Below are 14,652 nucleotides of genomic sequence, written 5' to 3' on the forward strand. Positions count from 1 at the left end.
ACAGCCAAATTCTCAGAACCTAAAGAGAGAATTTTGAAAGCAGCAAGAGAGAAGCAACTGATCACAAACAAGGGGTCCTCATTGTGATAAACAGTGATTTCTCATCAGATTCCACGGAGGCCAGGAGTCATTGGGGTGACATAATGTCACGAAGGAAAAAAAAAACCCCTGCCAACCAAGAATCCTATACACAACAAAAGTATCTTTTAAGAATGATGGAGAAATCAAGACATCTTCAGGTAAATAAATGCCGAGGGAATCTATCACCAATAGACTTAACACAGTTTACACAGCCCCCCCAAATTCTTCAGGCTAAAATGAAAAGATACTAGACAGTCTTTCAAAGCTGCTTGTGGACATCAGGACTCCCACAAGGGCTGCTGGTGGTGCCTCTGTTTTGGGGTCCGTCTGCTTCTATCACACACACACACCATCCCGCGGCCAAGAACAGCCTTGGCCCCCCTTTCTCTGCTGCTCTGCACTCAGCTGGGCTGCCCTGAGCAGCACTCCTGGGTCACAGGCAAACCAGTCATCCTAACCTCAGTCTGGGGAGCCTGACTTCTACACAGAGCCTCACTCTGCACTTGGGGCTCAGAGGTCGGTCCCCCGGGCTCACCTGGAGTTTCAGGGAGCTCTCTGGGCCCATGGTCCTGAGGGGGGTCACACTTGAGCGCCTGGACCGTGGCAGCAGGAACCCCTTCCACTTCACTCTGCTGGAGCTGTGGGACACAGAAGCAGCAGGGAGGCGGGGGTTGGCATGTGGGGGACACGGAAGGAGACCACGTGCAGTGTCTGAGGGCTGGAGAGGTGTGTGAGCATGTGCGTGCGTGCGTGTGTGTGTGTGTGTGGTGTGTGAGATTCAAGTAAATGACTTGTTCCTTTTAATTTTTATTTTAAATTGTATTAAATGACACCAGGTGAAAGTGATTGAGCTTGGAGGGTAAGGGTGCAATCTCCAAATGCTTACAACATAGGAAATGTTTTGTAAAAGTAGCTTTTTATTTAACACTCTCCCTGTTGCTGAGTAAGTGAATAAAGAGTAATTTACTTACTGTCAAGTTGTGAGTGTGTCCATTGTTACACGCTATTCTAAGATATAAGGCTCTCGTGGCCACACACAGTTTTGCCAGGGGACAGAGCATACGCTTTAACACGTGTGCTTGAAACTGGGTCGGGGCCTTTGTAAAGGGCCACTTCCTGCCCTTGAGGCAGGGAGGTGGGCAGTGGGCTGGCCCGTGTTCCTGGAAGGCGAACAGACTCAGCGCCCACCGGACTCAGGCCTGCGTCAGGAGGACACTATTGGAAACCATCGGAAGGGCGTCCTACATGTTCACAGAGAGAGAAATCAAACAAGCATGACTCATATGTGTCCATTAGCTCAGGTGTAAGTTGTAAAGAAGGTGACAGGGAGAACTCAGGACTTTCCAGGCTGGGGGACAGCCGTGGGTGACAGTGTCAGAGAGTTACCTGAATAATTGTATTTTCTATTATGTCTTCCTTCAAATACCCCATCACAGATGAAGCACTCTCCTCAGGAATCTGCGTTAAGAGGAGTATACAGCCCACTGTCAGGTAGAAAAGCTCACAGACTTACCCCACTGTGGATGAACTCAGGTTGGCATCCAGTTCCTGTGGGGGGAAAGGAGTAAATGATGATTCATCAAGTTAAAAAAGAAGCCCTCGACATGGAGCTTATCTTACACAAAATCAAGTCCATCATCAGTGGACTTTGAGTAGGGGTACCTCAGGGGCTCCCAGGTCCAGGGAAGGATCTCTGGTGGGTGGTACCCTACCCCCAGTCCTCGGGTTCTGGCCTGAATTGCATCCCCTCCATTTCTATGTTGAAGTCCTAGCCCCTCGTGACTTTGTGACTGCATTTGGAAATAGGGCCTTTAGAGCAGCAATTAATGTGGAATGAGGTCATTAGGGTGCATCCTAGTCCACTGTGCCTGGTCTCCTCACATGAGGAGGAGATTCGGATGAAGGCCGTGTGATGGCCAAGGAGAGATGCTCCAACCTTGACCACGCCCTGACTGCAGACTTCTAGCCTCCGGAATTGTAAGAAAATAAACGTGTAGTTTGGGCTGCCTGGCCTCTGCAGCCCAAGCAGAGAAATACACTGCCACACGTGCACGTGTTTTCACTCCTGTTTGGTGAGGACGGGAGTGGGGCGGCTGGGTCACATGCAAGCATGTATTTGGCTCCAGGTGCTGCTGGCCTGGCCTCTCATCCACATCTCACCCGCAGGGCACAGGCCTCCACCTCCTGCCTCTTCACTACACTTGGTATCAGTGAACTTTTCGCTTACAGCCACGCTGGCGGGTGTGTGGCGATACCTTATTGCAGTTCTGATTTGTATTTCCTCGGTGTCTAGTGACACTGAGCCTCTTCTCAGGTGCTTATTCGCTGTCCATTGATCCCTTTTGGTAAAGAGTTTGTTCGAATCTAACCCTAACCAACCCTAACCCTAAGCTTTGATGATGTCCAATGTATCACTTTTTTTTCTTCCTTTTTTAACCTAAAAAATTAAATATTTCATGTGTTTTTACTCAAAAATCATGCAACCACAGATAACACTTTGGAAAATAGAAAAAGAAAACTAAAAGTTACCCAGAGTTCAATCATCCTAATGCATTTTCATGCATTTTCTGTCAATCTTTTTTTCCCTATTTATAGGATTTGGTTTTTGTTTTATACAGTTGCAAACATGCCACATATGTAATTTTATATACTACTTTTCCCCACCTATTACATCAGAAGCATTCAACTTTATTATTTCATCCTCAAAGCCAGAATTTTCAATTGGCCCATCATCTGTCAGGACTGGATATTCATCCCATTTTACTTAATCATTCACCTGAATTTGGATTTTTAGATTATTTCAGGTTTTTCATTATTATAAACAATGTTCTGGTGAACATCTTTGCAACAGAGCTTTGTCCACATTTACGATTGGATCTTCAAGTTAATGGTAAGAAACAGTTGCGTGCTCCCAAGTGTTGGGTGCTGTACTAGTGAAACATCTCTGCACTCATCACCCATAAACTTAGAGGCCTGCACAGGAGTAGACATGCACAGGGCTCCCCGCCCAGGTAACCGGCAGAACTGGGTTGAACCCGGGAAGGCTTAGAGTCTATTTTCATTCTCAGGAGTGCAGTTCCTGGGACCAAAAGTTTATTAATAGGTTTACCCAAAGGAAGACCTTCTAACATAAACCTTATGATCTAACGTGCACCCTGGTGACTGTCCTTGGAGTTTGCTGAGACTAGATCTCACGGTTCTGTCACACACAAGGTGACGACGTGAGATGCAATCATCTCGCCAGGTACACGCATGCCACCGTTCTCTTTCATAGACAGTGCTTTTGGCATCGTATAAAAGAAAACTTTGCCTAACACAAGATCTAGATGCCCGTCTGGATGTAAGAATGGACGTAGGAACATTCCGTTAGAGTAGCAGCCCCAGAAACACTATAAATGTTTAAAACAAGCGAGTCAAACAGGCAACTCCTGCGCTGTGTGGTCCTCCCCCGGGTCCCTGAGTCTGGCCCCTGGCCCCGCGCCGCGCTTACCTGCAGCCCCGAGGAGCTCTCGCCTAGGTTGCTGATGGTGGAGTCCAGTTCTGTGAGCTTCATGCTGGTGGGACATACAGAAGGAAGAAAGGACACATATCAGCAAATGTGGACTTTTGGGGGCTCAGAATGGGCTGTGAGAGGCTGCGCGACCATACAAGGCTCAGAGAGAGAGCAGCTCTGCTGAGCCCTGGGGTCGGGCCTCTGACGCTGAGAGAGAACAAATGCCTCCTCTTTCAAGCCCCTTAGTTTGTGAGGATTCGTTGCGCTAGACCTAAAACGAACACAAAAGCATCGTGTTGAATTAGCCACGTGGGCCCAGTGTAATCATCTGAGCCTCTAAAAACGGAGAACCCAGGAAGAATAATTCAGAGAGATTTGAACGTAAGAAGGACTTAAACTGCCATTGCTAACTTGCGATTCAGGGGGACGAGAAAAGGTGAGAAGTGAATTCTGTCACTGTCCCCAGTGGGCTTGGAAGTGGATTCTCCCCCAGAACCTCCAGGGCTGAACGAAACCTGGGGACACACGGTTGCTGTCTGTGGGGTGCAGAGAAGAGACCCAGTTTCATTCGACCGGGTTTCTGCCCCAAGGAAACCACGAGACAGCAAGCGTTGATGTGCATCTTCACATGTAAGATCTTATTCCTTGTTCACATTCTCATCCCATCCATGTAACATTCCATAACAGATAAACAGTCCAGAAGAAATACTCTTTAGAAATTGGTACGACAACCACTGCTAGAGCAAGAGACACTTTGTAAAGTCCTCCGTGAGGTTTTCCGTTGCAACTTGCCCACAGAACACCGTCACATCCACGGGCACGTATGGGGCGCATTTCTTCCCCTGGCAGGTGTCACATGACTTACGTATTTCCCCTGGTCTCTGTGAACTGAGATCCGACCTGCTCTAACAGGGTCAGCCGTAGGGGTGAGGCTGGGAATGGCCATCAGAAGTGCAGATTTCCTCAACTGGATCCAAACTACTATGTTACCCTAGCAACATTTTCTGCCACACAAAAGACTACTGGTAATTTATTTCCCATCTCATCTCAACTTATTGTACATAAGTTACAATGTAACTTATATTGTACTTGTATCACATGTTACCCATCATTAACCCTTTCATTAAACAATGCTAGCTCCTTTTCCAGTTGGAGGAGGAGAGACTGGATTGGAAAAGAAAAAGAATCAAGATGGTAAAGATGAATATGACACATGCCCAAGGTAGGAGAAAACGTCTTGATTTTTTTCTTTTAACAGAATGAACTTCACAATACATGAGGCTCCTAAGGAATTGTATATGATCATTATTTTATAAAATAAAACATTATGTATACAATGCACAGAAAAATTATTAGAAGGGAAGACTTAAAAGATACAAATCAAAATTCCAGCAGTAGTTATTGGCGGGTGGGGGACGCTGAGTGTCTTTTGTTTTTATACTGGGAATTTTGTATTTCCAAATTTCCTATAATAAATATGCATTGATTTGGAAATCTGAAAACAATTGTTCTGAGGTGAAAGTTTACCATCCTGGTTCCAGTTAAGTTTCTATCCTTCTTACCAGAAAAGGATAAAAGAGAAACGTTCTCAGATTTTACTTAAAGGGTCATGGTTAGATGATGCTGTAAAGTGAAATTCATAATGACTTGGATTTACATGATAGTCTTGCCAGTCACATTTCTCAGGAAGTCAATTTAGAAGAAAACTTCTTGGGTTGTTTGAAAGAGAATGATCTTTTTACACTAAATTGTATTTACTGGCTGATTGTTAGACTGAGCAAAAATCTAAGTAACTCTCAGCATCTGAGAAACTGCCTAGTGGTGCATTTCTTCTAAGCTCCCCTTTCCTGGTCCAGGGAACCTCTCAGCTCTGCTGGATGCAGGATGGAGAGAGAGTGACCCACAGGGGCACAGCCCCAGCACTCCCTGTCCCCAGCTCCCAGCACGTCCCTCCAGAAGGGTGGGGGCTGCACTTCTGGCCCCTTTTCCACTGAGGAGAGATGAATCGAGGCTTCCCTGTGCTTCCACATGGAGCAGTGGTGCTGGGAAGAAGCACTGGTCCCTCCCAAGTGAAGCCATATTGAAGGCAACACCAACCCCAAACCCAGGTGTCTTGGAACTGGACAAAACCATTTCAAAGTTTATCTGGAAAAATAAATGTGTAAGGATTGTCAAAAATTTTGAAAAATGAAGACATCTTGATAGGAATTTGTCTAACAGGGAATAGAGGGATGCTGCTGCAGTAGAAAGAGGTAAATGAGGCAGAAGCAGGCGTCCAGGATGAGTGCAGATGGGTCCAGACACTAAAGAGAGAGCTTCTCACTTCCACGGGGAAGGTGGGCTACTTAATAAATGAGGTGGCAACCAACAGTTGTATCCTTGGGATAAAATGACTTTGTTACCTGTCTCACTGTTTCCAAAAGTCAAGATGGCCTGAGAATCAAAATGTAAAGAAAGCAAATAAAAACTATGAAAATATTAGAAAGACTATTGGAGGATATTTGTAGAAACTGAGAGTAAGGAAGGCTTTTAAAAGTAAGACAAAAGAAAATTTTGACAAATTCAGCTTCAGAAAAATTTGTGACCTCTACATTGCAAAAGACACAATACAGAAATTTTTTTTTTTTTTTGCAGTACGCGGGCCTCTCGCTGTCGTGGCCTCTCCCGTTGCGGAGCACAGGCTCCGGACGCGCAGGCTCAGCGGCCATGGCTCACGGGCCCAGCCGCTCCGCGGCATGTGGGATCTTCCCGGACCGGGGCACGAACCCGTGTCCCCTGCATCGGCAGGCGGACTCTCAACCACTGCGCCACCAGGGAAGCCCCGAAATTTTTTTTAAATGACAGACTGGATGAAATATATTTGAAACGCATAGAACAAAGAATTAATCAATATCTTCAGTAGGCAAAGAGCTCTTAAACTTGCTAAGAAATATACAAATAGCCCAGTATAAAAATGGGGAAAATATGTGGAAACCTAATGCAATGCACACAAGAGAATGTGTGTGCACATGCACACAATATAATGGTCAAAACAGATGAAATGATGTACATTCCCACTGGTATTAAGAGGAATGCACATAGAAACAAGTAGTTGTTTTATTTGGATAAAACTAAATATACTGTTAGTATCTTGTATTGAAAACTTTGAGGAAATTGATGGAAGTGTGAATTACTCTAACTTTGGGGAAAGTAATCGTGAAGATCTATGAAGATTTAAAGTGCACAGCCAAGCCCTTTGCCCTATGGATGTCCTACAGAAATAAAACCAACTGTACCTAACAATATTGGCCCAAAGACGCTTCCGGTAAACTGTCTGAAAGAGCCAAAGCTGGACATAACCTCAGGGTGTGCCGGGGGATAGCTGACGAACTCACGGTCTCTCCATGGAAGAGGATGACTTTCCTGATGAGAAGGAATCACGTCTATGTGCAGTGTCACAAAAGCCATCCACGATATACCATTGTGGGTATAAAATAGGGAGCTGCAGACTGACAGGTATGGCGTGATTTGATCTTTTTCCTGTAAGCTTTTGTGTATGGATAGAAAGCAAAGGTGGCGGCTGCTCAGATATCAGCCTTGAGGTGGTGTTGGGGGTTTTCCCTGGTCTCTATATTGACATAAGAGCATGTGTTACAGATATAATAATGAAGAAGCGGAGAGGTGTTAATCTCAACCGACTCTCAACTTTAAATGGATAACAAGCCCAGCTTCCTGGCATGGAGCAGGGCGTGGTGGGCCGTCATCTGGTGGGCCTGGCGATAGCACAGGTGACCAAGCCAAAGGGAACTTTTCTCAACACTTGAAATCTAAGGAATTTTCCCTGCTGGGTTTCAGATTTGCTCGGGACTGGTGACCCTTTCTTTATTCCTTCCGATTTCTTCCTTCTGGAATGGGTATGTCTAGCTTATGCCTGTCCCGTCAATGTATTTTGGAAGCAAATAACTTGTCTGGTTTCACAGGTTCACAGATGGAGTGGAATTTTGTCCAGGATGAATCAATCATACCCTGAGTCTCAGCCACCACTGATTTGGATGATTTAGGTGGTGAGATTTGGGACTTAGAGCTGATGCTCGAACTGGGGGAAGTTGTGATGTGGCGACAGAAGAGCATGGATTTTGGAGGGCCAGAAGGCAGACTGCTGTGGGTTAAATTGTGTCCCTTCAAAAAAGATGAACAGTTGACCCTTGAACAACATGGCTTTGAACAGTGCGGGTTCACTTATACGTGCGTTTTTTCCAATATACAGTTGGCCCTCCAGATTTATGGGTCTCACATCCAAGAATTCACCCAAACTTGGACTGAAATTTCTATCTGTGGCTTGTTGAATCCTCGGATCCAGAACCCACAGATATGGATGGCTACTTATGGGACTTGAGCATCCATGGATTTTGGTAAACGCAGGGGCTCCTGGAACAAATCCCCCACGGATACTGAGGGACGACTGCATTGGAGCCATAATTCCCAGGACGTCAGAATGTGACCTTATTTGGAGACAGGGTGTTTCAGAAGTCATCAACTTAAAGTGAGGTCGTGGGGGCTTCCCTGGTGGCACCGTGGTTAAGAATCCGCCTGCCAGTGCAAGGGATGTGGGTTCGAGCCCTGGTCCGGGAAGATCCCACCTGCTGCGGAGCAACTAAGCCTGTGTGCCGCAACTACTGAGCCTGTGCTCTAGATTCTGTGAGCCACAAGTACTGAAGCCCAAGTGCCACAACTACTGAAGCCCACATGCCTAGAGCCCGTGCTCCACAACAAGAGAAGCCACCACAATGAGAAGCCCACGCACAGCAATGAAGAGTAGCCCCTGCTCACTGCAACTAGAGAAAGCCAGTGCGCAGCAACGAAGACCCAATGCAGCCAAAAATAAATAAATAAAATAAAAAATTTTGGATTAGGGTGGGTACTAAATCCAATACCCATGGTGGCCTTGTAAAAAGGGGAAATTTGTGCACAGAGACAGGCATAGAGGGAAGAGGATGTGAAGAGACACAGGGAGAAGATCACCGTCTACAAGCCAAGGAGCCAGGCCTGGAACAGATCCCCCCACCCTCAGATCCCAACCCACCCTGCCAACACTTGATTTCAGACTTCCAGCCTCCAGAACAGTGAGACCTGTTTCTAATGTTTAAGCTGCTTGTTTTGTGGTACTTTGCTGTGGCAGCCCTAGTAAATGAAAACACCCACCATAACATTGCAAGTAAATTCCCTGTTTCTCCACCTTCTGTGAGAAGATGACTTTTCATGACTGCATACAATTTCATCACGGAGACAGCGTGCACTCTTAAAATGTGTTCTTACCCTGGATGATGACCTTTATAATGGGCCATGGTCTGCTTTTGTGATTCTGAAGGTGAAGAGGTCATGTGCGTGTGTGCAGTGCTCCTGGGGCAGAGTGTCACTTACCTTAGCATCTAACTGACTCAACAGCGACTCAACATGAGTCAGCCTGACTGTTGGGGGCTTAATTGAACCCTAACGTTAGTAGAGGCCGTCAAAGGGACATTCAGACTCAGCGGAGCCCATGTTCTCCCACTGGCACGGAAAGTAAAGAGCCTTGTCTTGTTTTTGTGTATTAGTTCAGAGAGTAGTTGTAAAGAAGGGCGAGAAGAATTATTGTAGTTTTTGCAAGTAAGATAAGTAAAAATGAGAGACATGAATGGCTATAATTGTTAGTAATCTTAGGTGAAACAATTTTAGTTTCCATTGTGTTACACATTATTTAAAAATATTCCATCACAGATGAATTATTTTTCAAAGTAATTTGAGTTAAGAAGAGAATATAGCTATTTTTCAGATAGATACAACAACTCTAGTAAGCATCTAACCTACCTCTGTACAGGTGAACTCAGGCTGGCAACTGGTTGCTGTGAGAATAAATAAAAATCAATAAAATTGTAAAGGAAGAAATTGTCGATGTTGAGGTTATTTGTTCAGAAAATTCAAGTCTGTTATAGTTGATTTCAAGCAATGGTGTCTCAGGGGCTTCTGAGGCCTGGGAAAGGATCTCACTGGTGGGATAGCATCTTTCCTCCCAACCCATGTTACATGTACAGAGGTGGCTTCATTTCTCCTAGTCAGGAATGGGATTGCTGGGTCAAATGATAAGAATATATTTAAGTTTTAAAGAAACTGCCAAACTACTTTCCAAAGTGGTGTCACTTTAAATTCTCATTTTCCTTTCCATGTATTAAGACATCCAACTCCTCTACAGGTTCACCAACACTTGGTATTGTTAGCCTTTTTAATTTTAGCCATTCTGATTCATGTGTAGTGGGGTCTTATTTTAGTTTTAATCTTCATTCCCCTAATGCCTAATGATGTTGAGCATCTTTTCGTGTGCATATTTGCCACCCATATATCCTTTTTGGGGCAGTTTGTTCAAGTCTTTTGCCCATTTAAAAAACTGGGTCACTTTTCTTATAATTGAGTTTTGAAAATTCTTTATATTCTGGATACAAGTATATGGTTTGGAAGTATTTATTCCAGTCTGTGACTTATATCTTTTGTAGTGGTGACTTTTGAAGGGCAAATATTTTAAATTTGGATGAAGTCCAATTTTTCATATTTTTCTTTAATAGTGCTTTGGTGTCATATTAAAGAAAACTTTGCCTAACTCAAGATCACAAATATTTTATTCTGTTTTCTTCCTAAAGTGTTGTAGTTTAGCCCTGAAATTGAGGTCCAAGATTGATTTTGAGTTATTTTTTTGTATGCTGTGAAGTAGGACATTAAGTTCATTTTTTTTTTCCTTGTGGGTATCCAATTGTTCCAGTATCATTTACTGAAAATACATTTCTCCCCATTGAATTGCCTTGGCACATTTGTTTAAAATTCCATTTACCATAAATGTAAAGGTATTTATTTCTGGAGTTTCTATTCTGTTTCATTGATCTCTATGTCTATCCTTATGCTGGCAACCATACAGTAGCTTTGTAGTGAAATTTGAAGTCAGATTGTCTAAATCCTCCAATTTGGTTCTTCTTTTTCTGAATGATTTTGGCCACTCTAAGTCCTCCGAATTTCCACATACAGCTTGCTATTTCCTTAAAGAAAAAATCTTGCTGGGAATTCAGTGGGGATCATGTAAGTTTGTAGATCAATTTGGGGGAAATTTTCTATCGTGACAATATTGAGTGTTCCAATCCATAAATATTGTAAATCTTTCCATTTATTTGGATTGTGTCTAATTTCTCTCAGCAATAGTTTGTAGCTTCACATATAAAGATTTTTGGGCTTGTTTCGTTATTTTATTATTTTTTGATTCTACTGTGAATGGAATAGTTTTCTTAATACCATTTTCAGAATTTTCACTGCTAGTATACGGAAATGTAATTCAGTTTTTAACATTGATTTTATATCCTACCACCTTGCTAAGCTATCTTATTATTTCTACTAGCTTTTCTGCAGATTTGTTAGATCATGTTTCCTGCAAATAAACACCGTTTCATTTTCAAATCTATATGCCTTTAACTTATATTTCTTGCTTTACTGCACTGGCTGGAACTTTAGTAAAATGTCAAATAGAAGTTTGGAATGGACATTCTTGTCTTGGTCCCAATCTTAAGGGGAAAGCCTTCAGTATGAATTAAGTATGAATTAGTTGTAAGTTTCACCAGTGTTCTTTATCAGATTTAGGGTGTTTTCCCCCCTAGGTTGTGAAATTGTTTTATCATAACTAGATGTGTTACTAGCAAATGTTTTTTCTGATTGATCGATGTGCTTGTATGTTTATTGTATTTTATTTTATTAATATGTTTACTACATTAATACGTTTTCAGATGTTAAACCAACCTTGCATTTCTGGAATAAAGCTCACTTAGTCACAGTGTATAGTTCTGTATATATGTGACTGCATTTGGTTTGCTAATATTTTGTTAATGATATTTGCCTCTGTATTCATGAGTGATATTGGCTTATGATACTCTTTTTTTAAATGATACTCTTTTTTGATGACATTATCTGGCTTTAGTATTATGTACTAGCCTCACAGAAATGAGTTGGGAAGTATTTCTTCCTCCTCTATTTTCTGGAAGTTTGTGCATAATTGATTTGGGTTTTTTTCCCCTTAAAATAACAGAATTCACCAATGAGGCCATTAGGGCCTAGGATTTTCTTTGTGGAGAATTTAAAATTACTAGTTCAGTGTCTTTACTTGTTATATGACCATTTGAATGTTCCATTTCTTCTTGAATTGGTTTTGGTAATTTGTACCAACTAAGTAGAATGGTAAATCCCTTTCTTAAGTAATAAAGCAGTATTTCAACCTTAGAACACTTACAATTAAGTATAGAAAAGTTTAAGAGACCCAAACCCATAATGTTATATTTTTGCATTAGAAAGTCACCTGTGCATTGGTAATTTGGAATTTCATGTTCTTAAATGCCAAAGATAATAATGTGTTCTCCAGTGCAGGAGAGAGAAAGGTTTCAAATCTCAGAGTCTTAGAAGATCTGCCTGCTCTTAGGAGTTGAGCTTGGCCTCCTTCTCTCCTGTTGGCCACCAAATGGATATAATAATGTGTCCAGGAGAGTCTTAGTGAGATTTAACATAATGATCAATGACAAGTGTCCATCAGAGTGGTGACCACAATGGTCAGGACTGGCAGCAGGTGTCAAATGGGACTGTCTCAGGCAAACTGGAACATAGGGTCACCCTGGCTTTAACGACAGCAAAGAAAAACCCATGGACGCCTGCTCCTGGCTTGCAGTGAAGGTCACCTTTGGTGGTTGGGTCTGGGGTGGGTGGGCAGGATGATAGTTTCCACGAAATTGCTTCCGAGCTTCTAGTAGAAGTTGCTAGCGCAAGTGCAAGCAAGGAAAAAGACTGCTGACAACTTCACTGCTGCTAAAGGTGGGTGCTGACCCTCTTGCTATTTCTAAATTATGACAAGGATCCCCCTTCTCTGATGCCCTCCAGGCTTTGTGGTGAGATGAAGCTCCTCCACAGAGAAAATAAAGTCACCAGCAACCTTCAGAAATTGGCATAGTAGCAACGCCTGCTCACAAGTAGCCTACCAGAAACCCCTGGAGCATCTGACCTCTGGGAGGGCCTACAATGAGTCAGCCCTGCAGGCTTGATTCTGTGAAGTTATGGAAATGATATAGCACACTCACATCTCACACACACATCACACACACACATCACACATGCATCACACTCACACACACACATCACAAACACATCACACACATCACACACACTTCACAAACACACATCACACACAGAACCCACATGCATCACACACACACACTCACACACACACACAACACAAGCCTCACAGTTAAGAGTACCTCTGCCCCTCACTTTCTCTTCTGTTCCCCACCTACCTTTGTTCCCACGTAAGGGGCATCCCTGGGAACCACATAAATGCTTCAATTCATCAAACAAGCAACTCCAAATACTGCTCTGCCCTCATTCTTGGAGGGCCTGAGACCCACCTTCGGCTCTGACCCCCGTGGTGAGTCTCACGCTGGTGGCCGTGGGCTTACCTTTGATGACGAGGTGTCCTCTGGCTTTACGGTGGTGGGGCACAGACTCGGGTGCATGGAAGATGGCAGGAAAGCCTTGGGCTTCTTTCTGCTAGGATGGGGCAGGCGGAGGGAACAGTGAGGTCAGCAAGGAGGGAGCTGGCTGGGGCAGGAGCGCACGCGGGGCGGGTAAGTCTGCAAAGCCTCACGCCAGCGTCAATGCTGCCGTTTCCTCCTTAGAGCAGCAGCCCTGGGAGGCCGTGTGAACGCTCGATGTAAAACAGCCTGCAGGGGCTGTGCATGTAAAGGACCATGGCTGCTTGCCAGTGGGATGCCAGGAAGACGGGCTTCGCCCCACTGAGCCCCCCCAGGACAACTGCACTTGCCAGTTTGTGAGCAGCAGCGGTGCAGGGGCTCTTTACAAGTGCACAGTGACGTGCCTCGGGGCCACAACATTGCCACTTTGTGGCACTTTCCCACAGGGGCTCCAGGAAAGGAATACGGGAGGCTTGTCTTTGATGCCCAGGTAGGTCAGTGTCATCACACGGACCTCCACAAACCGAGGAACATGGAAGGGGGAAGTTGGGGAGGTTTGAAGCATGAGGAGGACTCGGCCCCCCGCTACCGACTTAGAGATGGAGCGTGAGGACGGGACCGGCTCTGTCAACATTCCAGACCCACCTTCTGCAGAGGACACTGCCCCAGGAGCCCTGGCGGCTCTGTGTGAAGTGCCAAGCAGAGACTGATGCGCCCACAGGCGTGTGACTGCGGGAACCGAGAGTTCACACGTCGTCTTTGCCACTAAGTCTGTGGGGATTTGCTGTGTAGCAATGGGAACTGGCACAGGCCACGCCTCTAAAATCAGACAGGAAGTGTCTGCCTGTGTGTGGTCCTCTCCCCACTTTATTTTCATCCTAGCTGGTCAATTTCTATCAATATAATCTATTCTATTTACTGCTCCACGGCAGGCAAACAGTCCAGAACAGAAGAAACACTCCCAGTAAACTGGTCTGATAACTGCTACTAGAGACACACTTTACGAAGTCCCACAATGTTTTCCACCAAAACACGCCTGTGAGACACTTCAGTGTCTTGTGATTTAAACATATTCCCAGGTTTCTAGGACCTACTCCAGCAAACTTTCCCCCAAATCGGGCTGTGTCTACTCGTCAACTGTTAGGTTGACTCCCAGGTCACCCCAGGAACATTTCTGCAGCAAAAAAAGGTCATTGGTGTTTTATTGCCCATTGGGTCTGGAGGGCTTGTAAACTTGTATTTCGTTGCATCACACTTCTCCCACAATCAACCCTTTCAATAAAGGGATGCAAAAGTAAAGACTAGATTGAAAATAAAGAATAGTATTCCAAAAATGAGGAATACGGTACATTCCAAAGTTGGTATGATTTATATTCATAAAATTCATTATTTTTTCTGTTAACAATGTTCACAATATATGGAGTTTTTAAAAAAGACTTCTAAAGAGTTCTACAGTATGATTATAATTTTAGAAAAAAACCCATCATGTATACAATGCACACAAAAAATATTTAAAAGGAAGACCTAAAAGATACTAATCAAAATGCCAGCAGTGGCACTTGGTGGAGGGGGGCAAGA

The 14,652-nt window shown here is 44.1% G+C and overlaps 1 protein-coding gene across 4 annotated transcripts in view; it reads right to left on the reverse strand.

The window, feature by feature from the left end:
• Positions 1-14,652, reverse strand: part of LOC308616669 (putative palmitoyltransferase ZDHHC11B) — a 35,599-nt gene that overhangs the window by 5,295 nt on the left and 15,652 nt on the right. For 3 of the 4 annotated variants that reach the window (XR_014015741.1, XM_081232981.1, XM_081232980.1), the window contains 5 exons: positions 13,060-13,150; positions 9,401-9,435; positions 3,572-3,635; positions 1,595-1,629; positions 617-719 (listed from right to left, as the gene is read on the reverse strand). Coding sequence is in view for 3 of the 4 variants with exons in the window: in XM_081232981.1 (XP_081089107.1) it covers positions 617-719; positions 1,595-1,629; positions 3,572-3,635; positions 9,401-9,435; positions 13,060-13,150 (328 nt within the window). In the remaining variant the exon portion in view is untranslated. The remainder of the gene's footprint in view (positions 1-616; positions 720-1,594; positions 1,630-3,571; positions 3,636-9,400; positions 9,436-13,059; positions 13,151-14,652) is intronic. The other variant, XM_081232982.1, reaches the window with a different exon arrangement.

The sequence above is a fragment of the Mesoplodon bidens genome (genome assembly GCF_964165515.1).
Source record: "Mesoplodon bidens genome assembly, chromosome: 4".
In the NCBI taxonomy this organism is placed as follows: Eukaryota; Metazoa; Chordata; class Mammalia; order Artiodactyla; family Ziphiidae; genus Mesoplodon; species Mesoplodon bidens.